General features: G+C 43.7%; 1 protein-coding gene across 20 annotated transcripts in view; it reads left to right on the top strand.

Moving 5' to 3' along the window:
* Positions 1 to 26,835, top strand: part of FBRSL1 (fibrosin like 1) — a 500,045-nt gene that overhangs the window by 217,309 nt on the left and 255,901 nt on the right. For 16 of the 20 annotated variants that reach the window (XM_041488548.1, XM_041488534.1, XM_041488549.1 and 13 more), the window contains exons 3-4: positions 815 to 916; positions 11,689 to 11,724. In XM_041488548.1, coding sequence (XP_041344482.1) covers positions 815 to 916; positions 11,689 to 11,724 — 138 coding nt within the window. The remainder of the gene's footprint in view (positions 1 to 814; positions 917 to 11,688; positions 11,725 to 26,835) is intronic. The other 4 variants (XM_041488543.1, XM_041488539.1, XM_041488537.1 and 1 more) reach the window with 2 other exon arrangements.

Below are 26,835 nucleotides of genomic sequence, written 5' to 3'. Positions count from 1 at the left end.
ATTTTATTGCCATTAAATATACCAATTTGTACAAGCCGACATTTTAAATAGTGTAATTTAAATGGAACCAAACTGATATGAATAGAACCTATTAATAAATTAAACACTTCTTTCCACCCAATATTTCACGAGGGAATTAGCAGAATAATTTGTTAGTAAATGAGCCCAGGAATGAAGCTGTGAATGACATCTATCCTACCCCTCTCCTCCCCCTGTAACACTCTTTGCAGATATAAGAGGAAGGTTGCTGTGATTTCAAACATTGGCTCTCTCACTTCTATCCAAACACAAGCACAACTTCAGATGAAGGGAGTGGGATGATTTAGCAGTCAAAGCACCAGCCTTGGCTGTAAGAGTTAATTCTGACGTACTGCAAATTCTGTCTAGTATCTCAAGCAAGTTGTTTCAGCAAGTGTCCCTCAGTGACACCATGACCTCTCAGTGCAGTCCCTGGGGTGGCCCCAGGGCGCATCTCTGGGTGGGTCAGGCAGCCCCAGCTGAGGAGTGCTGGGAGCAGAGTGGATGCGGTCTGTCTGTCTGTCCACTTCCCCCTCGTGTCAGGCCTGAGCACTTTGGCAGCACCGTGCCTGCTCCCAGGAGTGCCAAAAGCACCTTCCCTCCCACGCTGGTGGAAAGGAGTGTGGACACACGTGGTCAAACACAACTGCAGAGAAGCCCCCTGCGTTCCATCCCTTCCACGGTGCCGTGGGCGTAGGAGTGAAACACTGACTAAACTGCTGTCGGCAACCTCGGGAACAGGTGGCAGAGCAGTGCTTGAAAATCTCCTTTCTCCCCCTCCTTCTTCTCCCTCTAGATGAAGGTCCCTACAAGCAGAAGTGGCAGAAATAGCGAGGAAGACAGCATCAGGGAGGCCACAAGCTCTCAGCGGAGCAGCTCAAGGGACCGTCTCAGTGATGTAAGTACCGTTCAGGAGAAAGCATCGCTTCATTGCAGCAATTCCCGCTGCTGACATGGCTTTTCATAAATCTTGCTGAACAAATGTTGGCATCCAGAGGTCACTGTGTAATAACTTTTTTTTATGTCATGATTGAGTGTTACGGCATAAGTGGTTGAGCTGCCTTGCAAACACTATAATCATGGTGCAAATAATATGATAAGCGAAAGATCAGAGATGGGAAAACAAAATGGAATTGTTATTCCTTGGGGAAAAATGGCTTGATGGTTTGTTTTGTTTTTTTTCAAAGAAGTTGTGTTAAAAAGCTTTTTACAGCATCTTTGGGTTTAACTGCTGCACGTAATCACATAGTTTGGGTGCAAAGTTAGTTCATCTAATTTTATGCTTCCTGCCGCCAAGATATGAGAGGGTTTTGGGGGAAAGCTGTCTTTCTCTCAGGAAATTCGATGGTACATTGAGTGAAATGTTATGATAAAACAAAAGCAAATGGTGCCTTAGTGTGTAAACACACAAATGGGCTTTTGAGTCACCAAGAAATCAATGGCAGTGCTGGGATAATTTTATACGAAGGCTTTTTGTGTTAGCAATTAGCATTTCGCCTTCATTAAAACATGATTTTTTACTAATTAGGACCTTTCCCGTTAGGAGAGATTTAAATGAAGAACAATAATCAAACGCTGGCACGAGCATGTCTGAAATATTAAATTTGCCATTTCAATGGCAAGCCACAGAAATCCCAGAGCGAGTGGTTTTCATGTTGAGTTCTATTAATGTAAAATATGCTTCATAACTAAAACCTGTCACAGAAAACGGCTCACACCAGCTAAATTCAATTGGACAGTTAATTTAGCTTTAAAATTGAAAACACTACCTCCGCTTCAGGATGCAAAAGGAAGAGGGGGGGAAAGCCTTTGATAAGTGTAATGTATTTGCTATTAAGGCTTTCAGAGCCCGTTCTACAGGAGGAAAAGGGAGAAAAAGGGGAAAAAAATGGCTCCCACAAATGTGTTTAAAAGCTGAAAGTATTTATTAAAAATGTCAGCAGAAAAGTGCTTTTGGCAGATTAAAGCGGGATTCAGCTTGACAGCTCTGACAGGGAAATGTGACGGGGGAAAATTCTCTCTACATGTTTGGAGTGTGAATGGGGTGCTGTAAACAGCCGACGCAGTGGGAGGAAGAGAAAAATAACATGTCCTGTGATCTGCTTCCAGGATTGCGAGCCCACGCGCCGCCGTGGGGCCAGGCAGCCGGGGGGGCCCCGGGACAAATCCCCTTTGCTGTGGGACATCTTTGGCTGTGCTTTAGTCAGTAATGGTGGTGATTTTATGTACACGTACAGCGATGGGATTCTCTGCTTCCCCTCCCCTCGACCTGATGGTGTGTGAGCAGGAGAGCCTGGGAGCTGCACTGTAGCTGTAGAGTGGGGCTGCAGGAAAGGAATAACATATTCCAGCTTAGCCATTAGCTTAGGTCAAAGCGTTAAGTGGTCTTGGAGACTTTTCTTGTTAAGCCGATGCACTTCCAGTATTTCTCCTCCTTTCCCTTTGCCCCCAAAGTTGCAGGCTGAGCCTGTAGGATTTGACTCCGAGTGCCTAATTCCTGCAAAATCTTCAAAGCCTGTTCAGCAGCCAGTGAAAGTCAGTGGGAAATAGGCACTCCGTTCTTTTTTTAGTCAGAGGAGACGTTTGGGCAGTGCCTGGAGGCCAGGGCACACTTCAGCATACTTCAGAGCTTTGCTGAAGCTGCTCTCGTGACCTGGCGACCCATCGCAAATGAGAATTTTTCAAATTAGTAATTAAACAGTTTGAAAAGTAAGGTTCATGAATCACAGAATGCTCTTCGTTCGTTATTTGATGAGTGCAATTTAGCTTTAATTACATATAACACTGCCTCACGTACTGGTACATGTTCTGTAGCCTATTTAGTGACTGTCTCAAAGTCTTAGGAAGTCCCACGGGTGCAATCAGATGGTTTTCCCCATTTCTGTGCAAAGGGATGAGGAGGCAGACTGGTTCTCTCACTGTAGAGAGGGAGCAGGGAAAGGGAGAGGAGACAACAACACACTATTGAGTGTTGATTCCTGAAGGATTTTCTGTCCAGCCACGCTTGGTCCCTGTTGGCTCTGGAGCTCTGTGTCCCAGCACACAGTTTAAATAGCTGCTTACATGTCCTCAGGATCAGGAGCACAGGGCAGTCAGGATGTCCAGGGAAGGCAGGGATGGTGTTTCCTCAAGGCTGGTGGTTACAAACCGAGGCTCCAGCACCCAGCAGTTCCCTGCAGATGGATGCTCTGAAGCAGGAGGCACCTGGGCTGTTCCTTGGTGCATTTGGCCTTCAGGAGTGCTCTCTGCTGCCTTTCCCTCCCGTGCCTTTCCCCACGAAGTGGGGTGAACAATGGAGTGAATGAGGCAGGAGGTGACAGGTCTGGCTGCTGTAGGGTAGCACACAGCAGGTGTGGTGGGAAATGTGCCTATCAAAGTGTCAGCTGTAGCCGTGCCATCTCAGGAGCACTAGATCCTCCCTCCAGCTTCACTGGTCCCCATTTCAGAGGTGGTGTTCTGAGCAGCTTAACCCCTCTGTGCCATTTGTTTCTTGAGGTGACTTGTTCAGTGAGATGCCAGCAAGTTGTTCTTTATTTACATTAATGCATGTCATTAGTCTCTAATGGACCGTGAAGTCAAGAGGTGGCCTGGTCTGTCGTGAAATAATTGCACTCTAAAGAAAACTGAGGCAAATGATTGATTATATTGTGCATGCACACAGACACAAACAGCCATTGGTTCATCCACTACGAAACCCAGAGCATTTTGCTCCTTCCTTGCCACAAGTGAAAATTCTGTGGGGAGAGAATGATACAATTTCATGGTGAGACAGTAATTGTCTGGCTTGTATAGTAAGTCTTTCCAGACATTACACCAAGTGCCATTTATTATGGGTCATTGAGGGAAAAAAATGCTTATTATGATCTAGTGAAATCATTTCTGGCTGCAGAGATGGTTTGATTTGTTGAGGCTGGGTTCTTCTTTGGGATGATGAAACTTCAGAGTAGAAAAAAAGTGAAGTTTTAGGTTTTGTGGTGCAGAGAGGAGATGGGAATCTGCCACTTGTTTATGTTCCTGGTGTTGATGTAAAATTCCCTTAAAAACTACTACAGAGCTGACATCCTTGTTACACATGTACTCTCAGGTCTTCTACAACCAAAACAGAGTCAACAGCCTTTCTCCAAAATGGGATTTTCCTCTGCTGCTTTTCAGTGTGAGGTAATTGGAAGTTGCCAGAGAATTAAGAGCCAGATAAGCCATATTGCTATTTTGTTGTGTTGACCCAAGTAAAAGTGGAAAGCTTGGGCATTTTGTTTTGGTTTTCCCCATGTTCCATAATTGTCCTAATCTTTTCTGATGTCCTGAACAGTCCAAAAATCCACACAGAGCCTTGTATAATGGCTTGAAAAAAGGGTTTTTATCTTTTTCTTGACCCATCAGCTTAAGAACTGCCTGCTTTTTAATGGATTTTCTCCCTCACTAAATTGAATGGATCGTCCCTCATTATCATTTAAATAGAAGCCTCACTCCCTGTGAACATGGAAAATTTGAATGTGGTAGTAGAGCTGTGATAATTTGAAATATTCGGAAGGTGGGGGCAAGGAGGGGGAACAGGCAGCAGAGTGCAGAATTGCTGAATGTAATTGTCATGGATTCTCAATTTTGTTGCCACAAGATGGGAAAATAGACTAATAATTGTCTTCCAACCCTAGTAGAATAGTTGCCCTAGTTAGCTGAAGCTAACACTCTAATTGTCATGGGGGCACAGAGATGAATGAGGATGTATGCAGGGCACAGCCAGGGCTAAATTGAGTGATATACTAAGGCAAAGAGCAAATTGGCAATTATTGGCCCAGCTGAAAAGGTTGGCAGGTGTGCTGCTTTCTCAGGAGCCCTTAGGGGGAAATTGGAAATATAAAATATCGACCATAAATACTTGCTGATTAGGAAATATGTTGCAAGAGGTGCTGGCCACTTAAGAGTCAAAACTCTCCTTTTCAAGGGATTGGCTTCAGCTGTGCATAAAACCAGCAAGCACTGCTACTAAGTTGTTGAGAGCCTTTTCCTCTCATCCCCCAGGCTATCTTTTCTAATTTTTCATCATCCTATCCTCACATGTTTGTTTGTTTTTCTTTAAACATAATAAACGAAAAGCAGTCTTTTAGGAAATGCAACGATTTTCCTCTCTCTAAATGTTCTTTGATAAGTGTTTAGCATATTGTATAGGCTAGATATAAAATTCTCTCTCTGGTAGACGAATACAAAATAACTTCTGTGATTTCTAATTCAGGCAGTTCACTGTGATCTGCTTTTCTTTGTGTGCCATCACAGGCACTGTCTCCCCCTTCCCTCCCACTTCCCGTACCACGCTTCCCCTCCTGGGCACAGGGATTAGAGCAGCAGCAGGGTACAAAGCTGGAGGTCCCTCCTGTGTGCCTCAGGCTGAAGTACCTTGCCAGAAGCACAATCAGATGAGCCTCTGCAGTGAGAATTGGACCACAGTCACACCACATTTCCACGTTTATCCACACTGTAAACTTTGGGGCATGTGGGATGCCTGGTCTTGGCTCTGGCAGGTGGCAGTGGCACCTCAGAGCCATCGTTAGGGGTGTCACAGAGCACATTGAAGGAGTGTTTGGAAGGCCTGGGCTAGTAACATGTGGGCTGCAAACTCTTTTTGGCATGTGCTGTCCATTGTTCCCCATGTGTGACACACTGGGATCTGATCTGCAGTTTGAAGAGTGGAGTAAGACCATCCTAGTCAAAAAGAATAGCAACAGGATAGTTTTAAGACCCCTTCCACAAGCCATGACTCTTGGGAAACTGGTTTGAATATACATGGAAAGATCATGAAACCTTGCAAATCCCATTCTTCTGGAGGCAAAATTCCCATCCCTTCAGCATGCTGTCTGCTTTTCTCTGCATCCCACAAAACCCCAAATGCTTGCGTAGAAATGGCTTCAGCAGAAATTTAAGTTCTAATGACTGGCACGAAGTTTCAGTGAGGGATACTCAGGAAGAAAGAAAGTCTGGAGAAGTTTTGTGAAGCTGGCAGAGGTGATGGTCTGAGCAGGAGCAGCACTCCTGTAGGTTCTGTGCATTTCTGTGAAGTCTTTTCCTGTTGTTCCTGGCTGACTGCACTCAGTTTGTTCATTCCTGGTCAGTGGGCATCTTTCCTTCTGCAGTCTGCAGCCATCAGCTGTAGGAATAACAGTGTCTTGTGTGGAAGCTGTTCTGTAGCTTATCAAGCCAGTTACAGATGTTCAGACCTTGTGTAGTTTGATATCTTACCAGACTGGTTTTGCAGTGTTTCTAAGCATAACACTCTCTGTTTATCCAACAGAATAAAGTCAGGGAATTCAAGGAGCACATTCAAGCATTGCACCATGACATGCAGCTCGTTCATCACGTGTTGTGGTTATCTTGTCAGGTCTGGGTTCTAATCTCAGTGAACATCAGATGCACTGGTGACCTTTGCCATGTCAATTGAACTCATTGTATCAGCAGACAGGAGTGTGGCTATGGAAATTGATTGCATTAAGAGTCTCTGTGTTAAGGTCTGGCATATCTCCTGCCCTTGGCTCTTTTTGCCCTCCTCTCCACTTACCCTTCTCATTCCAAGATATTTGAGTTTTATAAGGGATTTGTTTGGGAAGGAAATACGAGACTTCCCCAGTATTCTAAGCTGAACCCATATTCTGTTGTTGAATGCTCTTTAAATGACCAAGGGGAGGGTAAACACATGCAATTCCTGGTTCCTCTGCCCTCTCTGACTGTGGAATTGGGAAAGAGTGGAAGATGGGTGCAGCTGAGGTGAGTGTTGTCCTGAACAAATGCTATAAAACAGAATTCAAAATCAGATCTCTCTGTGCATACTATTGATTACCTCTGCTGAGTGCTAACCAAGCAAATCAGGCTTTTGCAGCATTGGTATGATAAGTCTGGGCCTGTGATTTGGTAAGGCAAGATTTGGCACTAAGTCAGAGCTGGGAATTCTGCCTCAGTTCCCTCCTCTGCTGGGTGCTCCTCAGGTGCCTCTGAGCACATTTGAGTCTTTCCCTGCCTCAGTTTCGACGCTAACACAAGGATGGCATTAACAGTAGTGGTTGGAGGCTGGTTTTGGGGACTATTTGTGCCACCTGGGAATAGCTATTGGCTGAAAACAGCCATTTCAACAGCTGATTTGGAGGTACTTGATACACTCTTGGTTTCAGCCAATGGCACATGTCATAAAAGCAGGAATGAACTCTTGACACTTCTGGAATATGTTAATTTGTGTCCTTTAGCCAAAGAGGATGGAAGGGAGCACTACAAATGACCTAGTTTTGTGGTTGTGCTGCCATCACCTGCTTTTAACTAATCCCCTTTTAGTTAGGTTTTATATCAAGGACACAAAAGATCCAACTTGAAACCTGCCTGACCTATTGAGAGTGGGGAATTGGCTTGAGGTGCCCTTTTACCTTGATTATTACTGGATTTTAAAGCCCTTCCTGCTGTCTTTCAAGTTCAATAAGTAACCCAATAGCTTTAAGAAACTGAACAGAGGGTGTCTTAATTTCTTTTGCATCATGAGAATAGTGGAAGGCCATGCTTTTATTTATATAAGGGAAATAACTTTTTCTGTGAATTTAATAGACAATCTTGGAAAACCTGCTGCAGGTTATTGGTGAGGTTTTCTCATTATTTTCTTTTCTAAATTGCAGTTGCCATTTTTATCACAAAGAAAGAAAGAAATCTTTTAAATACTGTTGCAGATAGCAGTGTAACTCAAGCTCTCAAGGACATCAGTGGGGGGGTAGTAGAGTCTTTCAGCAGTAAGATTTTGCCTTTGCTTCCAGAAAGGTGTATTTTTTTATATCCAGTGTAATTAACATGAGAACTATCCCAGGGCAGAAATAATTCACTCTGTGACATAACTGAAATGTCTTGTCTGTGCTGTCTGGTTTTGTTTTTAACCTTGGGCTTAAAAGGAACCAAAACTCTTTCGTTGTAAAAGACCACATCATCTGCAAAATATTATAAGCCATTTATCTTTATGCACAAATGCCACCTAGCAGTGCAGCTCCACTTCTGCATCATTAAATGCACAGACCATCCTCATTTTGCCCCTAACTAATAACAGTCTCCCCTAGGAACGCTGGGTATTCCAAACAGCCCTGGAAGAGGCAAAAGCTGGTGCTCAGCAGGCAGAGAGGCTGCTGCCCTCCCTGAGGCTCTGCTCAGGGTTGCTGTGCAGCTGGAGCCAGAGGTCTGGGATTCAGTGTCTGGCTTCAGGGAGCTGCCTGGGTGGGGTCACAGTCCTGCCTTTGAACTGTGTGTTTGTCAGCCCCTTTCCTGCCTGCCGTGGTTTCTCCAGGCAGAGCTGAGCCTTGTGGGTGTCTGTGTTGCAGCTGGTTTGGGTTTCAGTCTCAGGTGAGCCAGAGGTCCCAGGCAGGTGCTGTGCTGGTGGGAGCAGCACCACCAGGAATGTGGCTGGCTGGGTACCACGGGCACCATTGTCCCCTGCTGCTTGAGGCCCTTCTGACAAAGAGAAAATTGACCAAACCAGCAAATAGCCTCTTTGGAGAGTGAGAGTTGTCTGACAGCCCTCCATGTAAGTGCTCCTGTCCTTGTAGGTAAGAGCCTTGGTAAGTTGTTCCAGCTGAAGGCTTGCCCCAGTAATTACTCCTGCCAGACAAGCACTCATTCACTCTGAAAGGAAGTTTCTTCAGCATTGGGTAGATGCCAAGTTAAACTTCCACTAAGATTTCTTATATTTGCAGCCACAATTGATTACTTTTCTCATTATTTGATCTTGATATAGAGACATATGGACTGAGCCGTGTTTGTATTAACCCCCAAAGATTTTTTCCTTTAGGACCATCCATCACAGTTGCAAACTGTGCAAACTGTTCTGCTCTGGCACTCGTAGCTGATATTAGCTGGGTTGTTTTTAGAATTGCTACATGTGACAATTGGTATGGATTTGCCTAAAGAGCTGCGGTGTTCCCAGCTAACCAAAAAAGCAATAGTGGTTTGTTAGATGTGCAGAAAAATGCATGCAAACAGCCCTGGAGAGTGTGGGGCATGGTTGTGCATAAACCTAATTGTTGGAAAAGATTTTACGAGTTGACTCCAAAGTATTCACCAGTTACTAATTTTATATATGCAAGAAAAATTCTGAGGGAGGGGGAAAACCCCACCCTTTTTCACCACTGATTTTTCAGGAAATTTGATGTTAAAACTTCTAAGGAGAAGAGGCTCTTGGATGTGAAAAATACCAGAGTCAATTGCCATTCAGTTTTCATTATTTCTGATGTAACACTTTACCCAACAACTGGTTTTATTGTTTTCTACTCAGTGGTTTTAAATCAGTGGTCTGCAGATTCCTGGGGTTCTTGGACAGCTTGGGATGCCTGAAAGTTGTCTTAAGAAAAGCAGGTCTGTTGTTAGTGTGCTTGAGTTTGTTGTCCAAGAGTCTGCTCCACGCCAGGAAAGCATTCTGCGTGTGCACAAAGCTCAAAGATTGGAAGTAACTGTGAGAGTGAAAATGCTCTGAGGCTGTTTCCCTAGAGAGAAGCTTCTAATGAAACCTCTTGTTTCTGTTTTTGGTTATTATTTCCAATTTGTTAGACCTTGTCATTCTTGGTTAAATCTCAGTTGATGGAGGGCTGAAGTGAGAACTTCCACCCTTTTTCCTTTCCTCCTCCTGCCTTTCCAAGCAGGTAATTTGCCTCCTCGTCATTTCTGTGTTTACTTTAGGTGAACTGCCTGGTCAAGCCCTCCAAAGTGTCAGAACACATAATTGTGTTCAGCTGTTTGACATACTTATGTAGATAGCAGGATATTGTTATTAACTTGGTTCTATACAAGGCTGAATTCCATGAGTACTTTGGGGTATAGAGTATGTAGAGAGAGGGATAAGTTTATCATAGTTTCTCAAAAATAGAGGTAAATACCACTGCCCTTCATTTCACTGGTCTGTAGCTTTATTTCTGGGCAGTTTATATTTAGGAGGTTTATAAATAAATCCCTAGTTTTTTTTTTTTTTTTGTAATGTTTGAAGGCGGTGGCCAAATCTGTGTTCACTATGCAGAAGGTGGGAATTCAGATGCTGTTAGCAGTGTTGTTGCTGCCTCAGGCTCCCCTGTGGAAGCTGTCCCTTTCCAGCAGCACAGAGGTGCAACAGGACAGAGGTGCAGGTGTAGCATGCCAGAGATGGGGACTGGCACCCAGTCACTCCTTGGCTGCAGACCTGTGTGTAAGAGCTGGGTCACACCTTTCCTTCTGTCTGGCACCCTTGCTCTTGTGCCAGCTGGTGAGAGGGTTAAGGAGTCCTCCTCCCACACCCACATAATGGTAGAACTTTGCTCTTGTCTCTTCTTTGCTTTGGGAGCTTTTCTCCAGGGGCACTTGGCTGGAGAATTGCCTGTCTGGTGTCAGAGGCAGGTGCAAGCCAGTGGCACAATTGTGTCTTCCACTGAGAGCAGGAGTCTGGAAAAGGTTTCCTGTGTACATCTAGGTATCCTCTGATCAAAAGGCTTTCAAACTGCTAGTACAAAGGGACTGTTATCTTGCTGGTGAAAAATTACAAGTATTTGCAATCAGTTTGCATCAATCTCTTTGGGGTATTGTGCTGTGCTGATTTAGTAACGTGATAACTTCTGGCACTGCTGCAAGAAGACAAAATAATCCTCACCATCAGCCTGCAACAATTCGGTATTTTTGGTACCCACTAGAACATCAGTCTTAGAAACAGGACGGCTAAGACTCCCTGGATCTTGTTTAATAAAATCATGTAGTGAGGGCATCATGATTATAAATCACACTTGGAAATTGGCCTGCAGAGTACTTGCTGGGTTATGTGGTGTCGTGTGTTCCTGGCTCCTTTTTAATTTCCGAAAAGAAGGCATATAGCAGCAGCTGGAGCTAGAGGTGGAATTCATTTAGCTGCTTTGAGAAAGCCACTGCCAGCAAAAACCCAGCAGCTCGACAGTCTTTGGTCGTAGAGAGAGGAAAGGGATCCAAGTGACTGGAGCTGGTGTAATGAGAAGGAAAAGAACCAAATGATTTGGCAGCATGTGAAAGAGGTAAGGATGTGGTAGAGAAAGGAGCAGGAGGAGCTGAAATGAAAAGCAGGAGTAAACAATGTAATTTAACTTATTCAAAAGGGACAGAGTGCTTATTAAAGCTCTGAGAGATGATAAATTAGTGCTTTGCTGCTATTGTTATTTCAGATAGAGTTGTCGTATGGTAATGCTGCAGCAGTGAAGGCTGGAGGCTGACAGATTCATGGAGGGGAATGGAAAGTGGGATATTTGGTTACATGATTGAGAGTTGGAGTTGATGAGGCAAAATGTGCAAGCCTGGTTCTGGAGAGCATCCTTACATGTGCGTGCTGTTCCCAGGAAGGCGCCGTCACGTCCTGAGGAGGGATGGTTCAAAGTGTGTGTCCTGCTGCTGTGAAGACGTGTCCCACGCTGAGAGCTTTTACCTTGCTCGGGAGGAGCTGTTGAAGCCCTGCTCTGGCTTCTGAAACCCTGCCTGAAATAGCCCCAGAGCCCTCACCTGGAAGTGCTCTCTGCCTGTTACTCCTGTGGCAGCACACAGAGTATCAGGAGATCATTTGAGGTTGTGGAGTTTTCCCCTAAGGAATACTGGGCTGGGGGAGGGAATCGCAAAATGATTCTTATCTTACATTACACAGAATCTCTTGCATTACTTACTGTGGCATATTGTTTCCTCCCACAGAGTTCTGCTCAATCGCTTTCAGGAAGAGGCTACTCCGTAAGTCATTTTACAGCTAATTCTTTCACTTCTGTTGATGTTGATTGCAGAGGTTTACACTACCTATTGCACAGCCACTGACATGGAAGAAATGCAGAACAGAAACAGGGTGAGAGCACAGGGCTGTCATGCACCTGGCAGGAGACAGCCCTGACATGTGGGCGTGCATTAAGAGCCTGGGCACTTCTTAATTTAATATTATACTTATAGGGAGGAGCTTTTTGGTCAGTTGATGGTGTATTTCAGCTAGATAGTCACCTCTGGAGAATTACAAGACCTGAGTGGGGAGAGTTTTCAACACCAGCAGGAGATCATTCCCTCCTCTCCTCCCTCCCCCATACACGTTTTCATTTGTGTATTAAATACAAGAATCAAATACACAATTACTCCCATTTTACAAAGAATTGCAGCCCTCACCATTGTGACCAACAAGAAAGTCAATATTCTCTTATTTACAAGCCTCTGAGTTACAAAACAAGCTCGCTTGTTTTCAGGGGAGGGTGTTGCTGATGTTTCCTTCACAGGAGTGCCACAATGTTTTGAGGGTGGTATTCAGGGTCAGGACACATCTGCCTGTGTGTGCAATGTACCAGACATGTTTAATTGTCCTTTTCTGTTCATATGTACCTTATTTGTATGTGCAATAATGACATTTCTTCATATAGAGGTGGATTAATTGTTTTGTTTTGGGTACATTTTCTGCTCAGCTGTCCAAAAAGGCAGGCACAGACATCACTGAGTAGAGTAATACAGAAATAGGAGAGGGTGTGAGAGGCTTAGAAAAGTCAACATGAAAATTCCTGGAATCACATTATATCTGACTCTCAAAACAAATGTATGGTGAGGAGATATGATACCCTGGTTGTTCGGACAGTAAGTCATGTGGAGTGCAAAGGTTCTAGATGAAGGTATATGCAAATCTGAACGTGAATGTCTCAGTTCAGCAGACAACTCCTGCCTACACTGATTGACAGTAATTGCTGTTTTCACAACCTCTACCTTGATAAAGTTTCGCCTTCTAGGTGAGTGGTCCCAAATTGTTTCCTACCAAGAGCTAAAGCTGCTCATTCTCCATAGAACCAGAACAAGGGTGGATTTTATGTACTTCAGGAAGTTGATGTGGAGGCCTGGAACACATTTCTTTTTACTGTAATCACCAGAATTATTTACTTTCAATAATTTATGTTGTAAGTTTAGGATGATGGAACTTGCTGAGCTTCTACCCACTGCACAAAGAGAAAAAATTGTCAGGCAGTGCAGAATTTATGGTCTAGTTTCATAGCAACACTGTCCCATGCTATCGTGCATATTATCAGAAATTCATAATACAAGATTAAGTACATTTTCATCATAAAACCATTACAAAATAACATATGACTTGAAAAGCCTCACATTTTTAATGAAATAATGTTAGAAATTTTTAGACAGTAGTTACATGTTTACTAAGTATCCTCCAGTATCCCAGGTGAGTATCATTGCTTAATTCATTGAGGGATGAGGAATGTTTGCTACAGGACCCATTAAGTGCTGCTTTCCATACATTTGGAGAATCAGATTCACCTAAGCTTCTAAAGGCAGATGCTTTATCTTCTATTTCTCTGTAAAATGCCATGCATGCCCATGGCACCACATAAATAATAATGAATCATCTTCACAGATTTTATGACTGAGGGCCTGGTTTGGGAACTAAACAATTTCCCAGTGGCTATAACATAGGTTGCAAAATCGTAATGGAAAAAGGCCAAAGAATTCTTCTCAGAGTCTCAAGGCCAATAAATCATAGGACTGTTTTCTTCCATTGCTGGCTATTCAGAAATTTACTTTTGTTTCTCAGAGAAATGATTTTCAGAAAATTACTAGCTCCTTCTCTGTGCATGTGTGGGGACGAAGTTCTCTTATTTTGCCAACCCATAACCTCTCAAGGGAGGTAAGAGCTTTCTGCATGCCAGGGCAGTATTTTGAGACCATGAGTAGTGTGAAATGGTGTTGCTGTTCTTTATGGATTGTCATTTTCCCTGTTAAACTGCCTTCTGCCCCACCATGTGCCAACTCTTGAGGCTGACTGTTTCCCCCAAGACTCTGACACTGCCCTAAATTGATTTAGCAAAAGTCAGAGACTGCCACTTCCATTGGCCCAAACTCCCATGGGAAGCTGATTCTTGCAGGTGGCACAGAGATGTTCAAACCACCAGATCCAGACAACTGGCCCCACAGCAGGAGTTGTCCATAGCATCCACAACAGTTCTCATTTTCTCACGAAAGCAGCTTTCTATGAAGCATTAAGTCACTGTTTTGTCTCTGCCCCTGCTCCCCAGACATGGTGAAAGCAGTGGTAGCAGGAGGCACGGTGGAGACACCGCTGTGCTGGGTGTTCCTCCTGATAGCTGTGCTGATGGCTTGTGTTGTGGAAGTCTTGTGGAATGATGATCTGTATCGTTACTTGATGAAGTTCTTTACTGGGTTCCATCAGCAGCTGTTTAAATACCACAAACTATTTTGTGCATGCTCAATTTTAATTACCTCGTTCTGAATCCACACTCTTCTCCATTCACTTGCGTCAGCTGTCCTTGCAGAGATGTTTGATTTCGGAAACATTTGTAGAAAATGCACATTTTAAGGAAATGAGCATTTGCCACGAGAGAACTTACAACCTACAGTAGGAATCTTGCATCAAAAAATCTCAGTCCAAGGTTTGGCTCATCCAGCTGAGCCATCAAGGCCTGTCCAGGCGGTCAGAGCAGGTTCATTGGTGAAAAACCTCAGCAAGTGCCTCGTCCATGAAGTGCAGACTCTGGAGCTAGAGGCAGAAAGAAAACTAAATGTAAGTGTCTAAATAATTAACTCCTGAGGGTTGGATATTCCAGCAACTTCCTTGACTTCAGGCTTCCCATGGAACACTAGGTGCCTAAATAATAAGGAGCATGCTTGAAATAGCTGTGAAATTTTGGTCTCATTGAAGTTACATCTGATGAACTCCAGTTGCACCTAGATTTAATTTGAGCCTCAAAACCAGCAGTAACAGTGACCTGGCACATAGTTTCAGAGTCTCCTGTATATACCACGGGCAAAATCTCTTAAAACACTATTTCCCAAAATTAATTTTCAAATGGCGTTTACTTTTACTGGGACAGGACAAGACATTTCTATGTCTGTACTGCTGCTGCAAGCTCTTTCTCTCCTTGGCAGCATGTGTTTCATATCCTTATCTCATTAAATGTATACTTCCGCTGTGCTGAGAAATAGAACACGAGTTTGTTTATGGAGGTTAATATCTCATTCCCTCTATGACTTGATGGTTACATTTGTGTGATAAACTACTCCAGCCATTTGTCACATTTCCTGCATGCACAAATGAGATTAGTGATCTTAGTCAGAGAGGTCTGTCTGTCTTCTGAGCAGACAAAACAGATTCTCTTTTTGGTTATAGGATGAGAGGCCTGTGTACCTGAAAATGCACTGATTTGTTAAAAAATACACAGAGAATCAGAAATTAGAGTTAGAACTAGTTGAAGTTTCTATACATCACTGATACATACCCACCCTGTGGATGTTTGTCAGGTTTCTTTCTGGTAGTTAACTTAGAACCAAACATAGTTATAAAGTAGTTACAATGAATATAAGATAATACATACAGTTTGTTATTAATGGCTAAAAAGTTGCAGTTGTTTATAAGGTTGAGCACACTGTAGAAACAAACCCAAGCTGCAGCTGAATTGGACTCAGTTTTGTAGAGAGGATGGAAAAGGATAGAGCTGGGGAATATGTGGTAGCTTAAAAAAATAAACAAAAAACCTCTTCCAATAAATTATGTAGTTTATTTATAGAGCATCTGTGCAGCTGTTCGTCTTCTGAACTGGAAGGGGCTAAAATATGGGAGTGAATGAAAGAATAAACTTGAAAGCATATGGCAAATGGATAGCCAGTGAGCCAACCTGTCTGAGTGTGCCTTGGAACAAAAGTACAGGAGGATGAGACGTCTTTGTTTGGTTTTATTTGTTCTTGAAAGGGTTGGGTTTTTTTTTTTTTTTAAATAAAAACAGTAACATACACTTGGCTACAGCAGCAGCTGATTTTTATTCTGAGCTTCTGTAAAATATCAAAGTCTTTGTAGCCTAGTCAAATCCCTGGCAGCTGATCAAATTCTGTTGATTTTACATCTTCCTTGTTGAGCACAGGAAACCAATGTCTCAGATAACTCAGGCTGGAGCTCGTGGATAGAGAGAAATGTGCAGAACACCATAAGGCTCGCAGAGACTCTTGGGTCATCCAGAGTCAGCTCGGTGCTATCTGCAACCTTCACTTCTCTGATTGGTGATGTAGCATGAGAACAGTTATCTCATCCCCTGGGTGAAGCTGAACCTGAGGTGACTCAGGCAAGTGCTGGGTAGGCTTTGAGCACCCTGAGCCCACTGCACTGTCTGCCTGGACCCCAGTCTGCCCCTTCCTGGCTGTTCTATCAAATGATCTTGTTCATTTTTGGAACTGGCTTTCCAGCCAGTTTGGGTCTTTGTGGCAAAGATCTTCACAGCTATCCAGGACTCCTCTCCTGTGCCGTGTGCTCAGTGTTGCTGTACAGTGGGGCTGTTGCCCAACAGAGCTGCCCACAACCACTCTGCCCCTGTCAGATCTCTTTGGCTCATGCCTATGAGTGCATTTGCTGGGACAGCCAGTTCTGAGCTGCATTCCCCTGGTATGTAGCACAGAGATAGTGCCAAGCTCAACGACCTCAGCAGGAGGGAGGACAGGTACAAATGGCTTCAAAGTGCTGGGAAATCATCAGCAGAGGAACTGTTGACTCTGCAGGTTTGTATCCCCTGTAAAGCTCTTTCCACGGCCTCTCTCAGTTTTGTGCCAGCTCAGTGCAGGTCTGTGAAGCCCTGAAGCAGATGGTGCCTGCTGAGGAGGCTGCTCTCAGGCCAGAAATCCTTGGTGTGAGCATGGACAGGTTCGTGCCTTTGGTGCAGTGGTTACAGGGGCTCACTGAAGATCTCACCAGCAGCATTCCCTAATCCACTCTGTGCTTCAAGGATATTATTGTGCTGTTAGGTTGGAACCAAATTATCACTTGGAAAAGTACCTTCAACAGCATCTTTTCTGTACAGACCTTGAGTCAGTACCATTTCCCACATGGATCCCAGGGATGATTGTATACCTTGACATCTTTGAGATGGCCATGGAGAAACTGATGTACCAAGGAGGATAAATTCCTACATAAAGAAAAAAAAATTATTGCAATGAAGCATGTCATACTTCTGTTTGGGAATTCCTGAGCATGCTTCCCTCATGGTGTGGAAGCACGCTCGGTGACCAGAGGCACATTGGAATTGTGACAAACAGGGTTTTTCCACCTGCTGCTCTGTCACACACTAATGAAAAATATCTTCTCTAGGTGGGTAACATTTCTTGGCTGGGCTGGAAAATTCATTGTATTTTAGGACCTCTGATAAATTAGCATTTTTTCTGTGTCAAAAATCAATATTGGAAACAGGGCTCTTGTTATGACTCTCAAACTCCTTGAGCTGGAGCCAAAGGTAAATGATAAAACTGAATTTAATATGTATTTCCTACAGTAGTGTGCCTATGGGCTGGCAATGTGAGCAAGACTTTCTGGACAAGATTTATGAATAAAGGAGTATTAATTCCAAAATAAGTATCAATCTCCTTTTGCCATGATGTCAAGCATAAAAGAGAGACTCTAATTGTCTTTTTCTTCTGGACAAGAAAAAGAATGGCAGATAGGTCCCCTTCAGGTGGGACAGTACTCTGTCTTCTTTGAAGACAGAGAAAAGAAAAAGGGACTGTAAAAATATGATGTGGCTTGCAAGTGCAATGACAGCACAAAGGATTTAAAAAGATAGAAAAATAATAATATGGAATAGAAATGTAAAGTATTTTGAAAGAAGTTTTCCCTGTAATATACCAGGAGTTTTAGAGAGCCAGGAATAAAATGGTGGGTGTCAGTCCAAAGCATTTAACTTCTGCTGGTTTTCTTTTCCCATGTTCCTAAATAGCCTCACTTCACAAAACTATCCCCATGCTTGAATTCACCTGGACAAGCTGAGTTCACTGAATAAACAGAGTTTTGTTTGCTCTTAGTGCTGTGTGAGATGGAGCCAGGTTGCTGTAAGCCAGCTGAGGAGCTGGACCCTTGGCTCCAGGGACTGTCCATAAGCCACGAGCTCGAATTGAGCTGAGTAATTAGTACACATATTATTCCAGATCCGTGGGAGCTCTTTTGAGGGTTTTTGAAACGTCCCATGAAAAGCTTAAGCAGAAGTACAAACATAAATAAACTACATACTTCAGCTTTACAAATATTGAAGTCCATGAACTTCCTTACAACACATTTTCCCTTAGAAGTTCTCTTTTCTGAAAGTCTGTTTCTTCTTAGATGACCTCTGCTTTTAATTAGGATGAAAAGTCCCATGGATTTTCACTCATCTCCACAGCCATAAGCAAGCACAAAGGGCCCTCTCTGTCTGAGTTTCCCCCTGCCTGAGCAGTGGCCTTGGCAGAGGGGCTGCCTCGGAGGCTCAGCAGTGGTGCCCCTTTGTCCTTGTGGCCGGAGCAGGACGGGCTGATCCTGATTTCCATAAACCCCCCAGCTGCGGGAGGCACAGCCAGCTGACACCGGGAGCCCCTCGAGGGACGGGACATATGACTTGTGTGTGATTTTTGCCCGTGTTTTTAATCTCCCTGCTGCTGCCCTGTGCTCGGGGCACCGGGGGGGAGCAGACCTCTAATCTGACTAGAAAGCTGCTATTGTTAAACAGACGCATCCCCCGAAATTCCCAGTGCTCCTTGGCTTTTGGGCTGGGATAACCTCGCTGTCACCGGCCTTGCACGCTAAAATGAAAAGTTGTCCTAAATCCATCTTGAATTCACCAGCCTGGAAAGGATTACATCCTGCTGAAGAGGAAAGGCAGAGGATTTTGAGAATATCTGGTCTTTATTTCTGGACCTTTTTGGTTAAGACTGTCCTGAAGCAGTTGTGTCATATACGTGCTGGAGCTTTCTTTGTGTAGCAGGGCAGGGTATTTGCTTGTCTGTCTCAGCTGTTTTCACGTTGTTGTTTGCTCTCACGACTCTCTTTCCTTAGAATCCATTGCCTTGTTTTAACTTTCTTTCCTTTCCCTTTACCAAAGCCGACAAAAAGATGATTAAAGCAGACAGCTGATTAGGATCAGGACTCCTTACCTAACTACCACAGTGAGCAGGGGTTAAGTGTGGGGCCTCTTGGGGGATTTGCTTTTGATTTTTGTTTAATTCTCTGATAGTCTTGTGCAGTGAGAATGGGCAGTTCTGGTGTTTTATAATTACAGAGAGGGTTAAAATAGCCCATTTCTGAGGCCTGCCCATGCACTGGTGCTTATTGTGCTGGCTGCTCTGGTGGGTTCCTCAGAGGAAACTCACAGGGGTGGGTGGAAAAGGGGTTCAACACTCTCTTGTTTTATCTCATATTTCACTGCACCCAAAACCATGGCATGTATGGGGAGTAGCAGAGGAAATAATAGTGCCACTGAAGAATGTAGTTGTAGAAATAAAAGATGAACATGTTATGTTGGCCTTGATAGTTGGTGAACAAGAAAGATCAAGGAAAAGGGATCGATTGCATCAACTTTGTGGGTGTTATTGGCATTAGAGAACACTGCCTGTCATCTTGAAGCATCATAAATATTTAATTGTGCAGCTTAGTGGAATACCATGATTGCTATCAGTCCCAAAATGGTTTTCCCTATGTTAAACTGTGTTGAAATAAAATAGTCCAGCAAGGGTAAGTTCTTTGGGTGATGGTAAAACTAGTCACTGCACATCCAGAGAGTAGGCAAGGGTTCCTGTAAGTTGGTGGGTTTTACTCAGTTTCACCGCTTGTATATCTTCCTTGTCACCTTTTTTTTTTTTAATTGGGATTTGTTATTATAGGCGAGAGAGCTCTTTCGTTTCTTTCCTGTCCTAACAGAAGGCAAAAATGCAACTTTAATTTAGCAAAACAACAGATGCAACCCTAAGTCAGCTCTCACACCAAAGAAAACTTTTGATAACATGCTGAAGGTGTGGGGGCTCTGCTGTGAAAGCTGCAAATGGGTGGAAATCTGCTGTAGGCTGAGGTTTCTCTCCTCACTTCGTGTTTCAGCCTGGATGCAATCGAGCTGGCTGCTAAAATGCGAATATACTGGGCCATGTGGTTCCTCTGCAGTGGGAAGGCAGCTCTCTCCATTCCTTGTGGGGTGAGAGAACAGAGGGGCTCCGTGCTGCTGTGCCTGTGCAGGTGGCTCAGGCAGGAGCCTGGGGTTCTGGGCTGCCTTTCCAGGAGCTGTTCAGCTCCTGCTGCAACAGTAGAAGAGTTGGTGAAGAGCAACTTTTTAATCTGCAGTGCTTGCATGGCTGGAAGAAGAGCATTCAGATGGAAACCCTGTGAGATGTTTTCTACATAGGGTCAATGTTTTCACTTCCTGCTGCCTCAGCATTTCAGCATCACAGTTACTTGTGGTCAACACAAGCCCCAGTCACCATGATCTGCTGGCCACCTTTTAGAAGGTGTCCTTTCTCTTTTTTATAGCAAATAAATAAATAAATGGAAGTGTAAGATCCTTCCTGTATGATGCAGAAGGACCAACTGCAGTTCTAGAAAGCCAGGAAATGCAGGGCAAGGGCAGAAATGTCAAGGAATCCATGGTAACTTGGGTGTGAGATAGGAATTACACTAGGGTGAATACCATTTGGGAAATGGTAAGACCAAATACTCTCTGCTTGTTCCCTGTCTCTTTGTTTTATTAAATACCTTCAAGGAGGCAATGGTCTTAATTCTGAAATTCATGCACTGATGTATCCTAAATTTGTTTTAAAATCCTTTGATCAATGATACTTAATTTCATAAAGACATATTTGAGTTCCGGTTCAGAATACCTTGTGTTTCAGCATAGTTTTCAGGTAATTGTAGATGTTCTCTCTTTTCTCAGCTCATCACAGGTCAGAAACTCAAAGGCATTGAGGTTGAGTAAAACAATTGTTCATCGCTCTGAGCTTGCTTTGTTTTTGTGGGAATTGTCTGCTTCTGTAGCACCTTCTGTTGCATTACTTGTTATAAAGTTTGGTTTACTAACTTGCTCTAGGAACAGATACAACCACCAAAGCTGCTTTTTAATTAGCCCTGTGGCCCATCCGGTGTGGATGTGCTGACGTCCTGGCTGTACAATGTACTTTCAATGAAAGGGAACAGTCTGCCATAGAGTCTTGTGACCTTGAGGTCAGTTTTGTGCTCAAAATTGCTTTTGATTATGGAGTTAGTATGTGTTTCAAAAATAGAATAAAAAATCCAGCAAGCACTAGCGATCCACACACAGTGCTGCTGAGTTACACACTCAAGTGGTGTCACATCTAGATTTTAATGGAATTAACAGTTTTATTTATAGATACTTTCCAGATGCCGTGCTTCTGGTTGTGAATATTTAGAGGTTTGCAACCAGAATGATGGAAAATTGGCAAACACTTACATCACTGTGGACATGGCTGCAGTGGTTTCTACAGGAATGTAGCCTGATTCATACCTTTACTGTCTGCATTTCATCTCTGTGCTACATGATGGATAAGACTTTGTGTGTCTGAACACTTACAGCCTAGATGTGTAGTATTATCCTGAGGAATTTTCTTGTCTGATTAATTCACCACATGTGTTCACCAGAAAGCCTCAGGACACTGGCAATTTTTTGGGAAGATGTTAGATGTAGCTGCTGGGTACTTACAAACCACAGTTCAGTTTTTTTAGACTGGTACTTCGTTATCTGTAAACAATAAGAAATTTTGGAGCTGATTAAGAAGCTATTGTGTGGTTCTTGGGTTTTCTGGACATGGGGTTGAAATGGTTCATGCTGCCCTTGAAATCAGCTAATCAAAACAGGACAATTTTTGGACATCCTGTAACAATTAGAGTGCTGTAGATGAGGGATGGTACAGACTGTGTAGTGTGTGCTTTGAACTCAGGCAGCACCATTCTCAGACCAGTTGGGAATCACCAAAGGAAAAAATGGTTGCATTTGAGTTGGGTAAAGCATATATGTGTTTTACTGGATTGATGCAATTCTGCCATCACCTGCAGGGTAGCAGCAGCATTGAACAGCTGAGAAGCTAAACTTAGTAGGATTCTTGTAATTAACCAAAGATTCAAAATTTGATCTCAAAAATCATTTGTCTAAAAGGCTTTCTCTGCAAGCATTCCTCACAGCAAAATATGAGCAGGTGTTGACACAAGCAAGGTTATAAGGCTCGTGACCAAAGTTAGATCAAACCACTTCACAGAACACATTTTCCCCATGTATTCATGTCTCTTCCAAAGCTGCTTAATAGCATCTAGTAGCATCCTGGTTTAACAGAAAACGAGCTCTAGTCACAAAGAGTAGGATGTCAAAGTGGAGATGCCTGAGGCTACAGAGGACTGTGTAACTGGCAGGCATCGAGCTGTAACGGGTGCAGAGTGCTCACAGCCTTTGCCTAAGTATCCTTCCTTTCCTCTAAAGACTTGTTCTCTGAGGAGCCCTAATTCAGTTCATTTCTAGAAAGCTGGGGAAGAGGGCAGGAGAGAATAATAAATGGTCCCTTGAAAACAAGAGGCAGCAATAGATGCCACACGACGACCCAAACAGCCTATTTAACTGCAGCCAGTTTCCTGCTGAAGATTCATTTCGAAGAGATTGCGAGAGCACTCGAACAGGAAGCTGCAGCTTCACCAAACGGTTTCGGTATCAGTGTGTTATCTGTGGTCATCCCCCTCCACAGCTTGCGGCTGGCTTCTGGTTAGCAGAGACAGACACTTTGAGCTGAGCTGGCATCAGTTCCCACCTACTTAATCAGTTAAGTTGTGAGCCCTGTGGTTAGCTCGAATCCCCTGGTCGTCTTGTGGATTGCCAGTGACAGGAAGGGGGAGATGCATTGAGTGGTTCCGGCAGGAATAGCTTGGTTATCTGATGGTCACCCCAGAAACTGATAAAATTATGTGAGCTCTTTTCTGAGAAGACATCAAAAAAGCAGAAACTGTTGTCTCTAACCACCTGAAGAGTTTACAACGTCAAGGGAAATTTTGCTTATCTTGAAAGCCTCAAAACTGTTAACCCGCCTTCACCACTGCAGACCACAGCACTGCCTCAGACTCGCAGTGCACAGAGTGAAGTACAGCCCATCGTGTGCAGAGCTGTAAATTCTTACTGAGGAAACATTATCATTCAGATCTTCCAAAACTACTTTGGCACTTCTAATTCAGAGGTGAACAACTTGAAACATATGAGAGAACTGGGCTTTTCTGAGGAAGCGTGCTCTGTATTTTTAGAAAACTTGGCCTCCTTGAGTCTGTCATGTTGTCAGGAGCTTGGGCATGCAAAGTGATGAATCACTTTTCAAAGTGTAGCCTGTTTGATGAGCCTGGATTGATCTGAAGCCAAAGTGATGGTGACTGTGACAAGGGCTTGCAAAGGTTAAACAGAGAAGGTGGTCATATCCCGGGGATGACTTAGGGTACTTGGTTTGTTTTTGGCATGTGTTTGCTGAGCAGACTTCAGCATCAGAATGGATTTCAGAGAGAAACCTTAAGTAAATGAGATTTTAAATTAGACCTTCAAAGAGGCCTTGGGTGGGTTCCTCTGAGCTTCAGTGCCTGAGCGTGTCTAGCCTTAAAATGGCATAGTGGTACTCAGGTCTTTTCTTGAGGTGTGTAGATGGGAGAGTGTTTTACTGAGTATTTACTGAAATAGGTGAGGTAGTTTGGAAGATCCACCTAATTTTCTTGTCTTGTGCCTAGAATATAAGGGGCTGCTTGTCCCATGTCCCTGTCTGATGACCCTTCTCTTCAAACCAAGCCACTCACCTTCTGTCCCAGGCCACAGCTTGCAGCCAAGCTCCCCATGCTGCAGGTGCCTGTCTGGTACTGGCTGTGCTTCTGCAGATGCTGCTGAGCAAGCATGGGAAAGGCATTGCCTCCCTGCTGGAGCAGGGGGCTGGGATGTTTTTTCCATGGGAGAGAGGCTCCTGTGGCTGGTCCAGAGCCCTCATGCCCATCACACCAGCCCTGGGCATTCTGGCCCCTTCCTCACTGCTGGCCATGGAATAAAAGCAAAGGTGGTCTCGGCAGCCAGGCTCCATCAGCACAGCCTCACCCTGTTCCTGCACATCTCAAAACTTCACACTGAATTCACACAATACAATGTGTGATTTGTAGCTGTAACAGTCACCATGATCAAACCCTGCTTGTCTGCTGCTTTTGTCCAGGTTTTGAAATCAAGGCTGGGTGTTTGTAAGGGCGGGTGTCCATATAGGAGGCATGAGAGAAGCTTTAGTCTGCTGACGTTGTTTGGCTCAGCCTCTGTCAACGACAGCCACAGCAATCAGTGCATTTTGGACTCAAAGCTATTTCCTTTCCTGCTGCAGATTATGTCTGGTATGCATAACATGTTAATTTAACAAAGCAGTTCTTTTGATACAGCTTTAATTTTTTAACAACAGCTCGAAGGCAATGATGTACAGATTATATAGTGTCAGTTTCCCAATTAAAGTTTTACAGGAAAATACTCTGGTTTTGCTTTAAGCCTGTTTTGAATTCTTCCTTCTGGCACTTGTGCAAATGGAAACTGTGCTATTGCAAAGCATCCATTTGAAACCTTGAAATATTTATTGAGGCTGCATTGAATACTGAAGCAGGAATCTTCCTGTAGGCTTGTTGATGTCTGTCATATGCATTTATTTTGTAATTAAATGTCTGGAAGCTTGTGTGTGTGCCTGAGTGGTTGGTTTCTTGTGTTTCATTTTTTGCAGGTTTTGTTGTTGTTACACTGGCTTTTCTGATAAATGCTTTTAACTCACCACTTTTAAGAGTTCTATGAAAAATTATTCACAGCCAGACTACATCTTTGATGTATAGCAATGAACCTCCTCCTAATTGTTGTGCAGAACACTGAGGAGTTGGCTAAACCGCTGCCCTTCCTAGAACACCAGACCTTGTGAAGCTCATTGCTGCAGCAGAATATGCCTGTTTGAAGGCTGGGGGATGGAGAGCACCTGAAGGGACTAGCTGAGAAGATTTCATTCTTGAAACATGTGGTTCACAAACTGAACTGTTTTATTGTTTTTTCCTTCCCCCTTTTTTCTCTTCTTCCTAGCCCTTTGTCTTGGATAATATCAGGTCAGTGTTCTTTCCTGTTTATATAGGCTGGCACCAACAGACACTGATGGTATCTGAAATTGCCCCTAGAGTAGGTTCCAAGGTTTGGGATGGTGTGGAGCATAAGCTGAACCTCAGAGGGCAAGGCACTGGCATTAAACAGGCCAGGAGTCATCAGCTCTGGTGACAGCAGGCCATGCCTCTGTGAAGCTGCACAACCAAATGCTCCTTGGCATTTTCCTTGGCCCTGGTGGCTGTCTCCAAGTACTCCCCACTGATCATCCAGACCCGAGACATATCCCTGCTCCAGGAGTCTTCTCTCCTGGAGATTGTGTGATCTCAAGAGCTAGAGTATCAGACACCTAATTCAGATTAGTTTGCAGCCTGGAGTGGCATGAGTTATTTCCCAGATTTGCAAGGCAGCAGGGTAGTATGAAGGTCTCTGTGGTTGCATTCCAATCCAGCTGCTTTTAAAGGGTAGGGAGCATGATCCCTGAACCTGTGCCCACCCAATGGGCTTGGAGCTGGGGCAGGCAGCTTCTCTGCCCTTGGAATGTGCTGAGAGTCTGAAGAATTCCCTGCTGCCAGAGTGCCAAGGAAGCCACCTGGCCCACTTTGAAACCAAATGCTGCATCTCGTGTTTATCACTTCCCTTGTTTTCGTTCTTTTTCCGTTTCCAGCTAATCTCTTTGGATTAGTCCTACTGCTGGATAATTATGACTTTCATATCTACATCTATTTCTCAAGCTTGGCTGCATTATTTTTGGGCAGCTATTTAAGACTTTGTTTATTTAAAAAAATATATTGTGTCTGTATTTGCATATTTGCATTTCAGAGCTCACAAACAATGGTACTTCTCACAGTACATCGTTCTTCAAATATTTTCCTTAACAAGTAGAACATTTTCAGGCATGCCAGAATCAGCTTCATTATATGAATTCTATTCATGGATCCTATTTAGAGCATTTGTAGATTTGTAGGGAGGGAAGTAAATGGGCTGTTCTCATACATACATATATCTGGTCACATGTGAGAAGGAAGGGTAAGAATTAGTTGATATTTCAAGGAAATTACAATAGTTACTGAGAAGAAAGACCCTTCCTTTTCTTTTTTTTTTTTTTTTTCCTTCCTTTCTGGAAATAAAGCACACATTTATGTGGGAAATAAAAGCCAAAGCCTTCATTATCAACCCCAAAAGAAATTGATTCTGCAGCAGTGCTTTAGTTCAGTGACTTTATTTGTATAAAGACCAATGAATGATGTAAAGATAATGGTTTTATCTGAAGGATGTTAGCACAAGCTGACATGTACCCTCTGCAGCACTGATGGGCTGCACCTGGTTGGTGCAAAGAGCACAAGTGTGGGCAGAGTGGTCTGTCAGGGTTCATCCCTCATCTCAGGGGATTTAAAATCATCTTGGGGAAAGGGGGAAGCAGCAGCTCAGCCCAGGGATTTTGGAAAGTGTTCCTCAGTTGAATGATGGCCAGTGAGCTGTTGAGTTGGCAGAATCAATGCGATAGCTGGCTTTTGGAACTGAATAATGAAATTTGCAAATGTAAAAGGAAAAATGCAAATGTAAAGGAAAATGTAAAGGAAATCAGTTCCTCAAAAGTTTCCAGTACTGCTGCAGAGAAGTGATCAAAATAATGGAAGTTGTTTTAGGCAATGCAGTTTAAATGAAGAGGATGTGTTCAAACACACATGAAGAGCAAAGCAAGTGAACTTTAGATTGATCTGGTGTTTAGAAATGAGGAGTTTGGCGTGTTTTTAACTGGTGTCAGCATGGTTCCCATCTTGTTGGGCCAAAGTGCTCTGACACGCTGCCTCAGTGACTTGTGCTTCAAAGTTTCTGTTCAGGTGGTTGGGTTACCCGTGGAAACAGGCTCACGGGGAGATCCAAGGGGAAGGCAGGTTCTCCAAGGAGAGACAACAATTAGAAGGACAGTTTCACAATAATTTTCTTCAAT

This window comes from Pyrgilauda ruficollis, unplaced genomic scaffold (genome assembly GCF_017590135.1).
Source record: "Pyrgilauda ruficollis isolate IOZ18807 unplaced genomic scaffold, ASM1759013v1 scaffold9, whole genome shotgun sequence".
Classification (NCBI taxonomy): Eukaryota; Metazoa; Chordata; class Aves; order Passeriformes; family Passeridae; genus Pyrgilauda; species Pyrgilauda ruficollis.
Note: the sequence above shows the minus strand (reverse complement) of the source record. Positions and strands in the feature narration are given on the sequence as shown.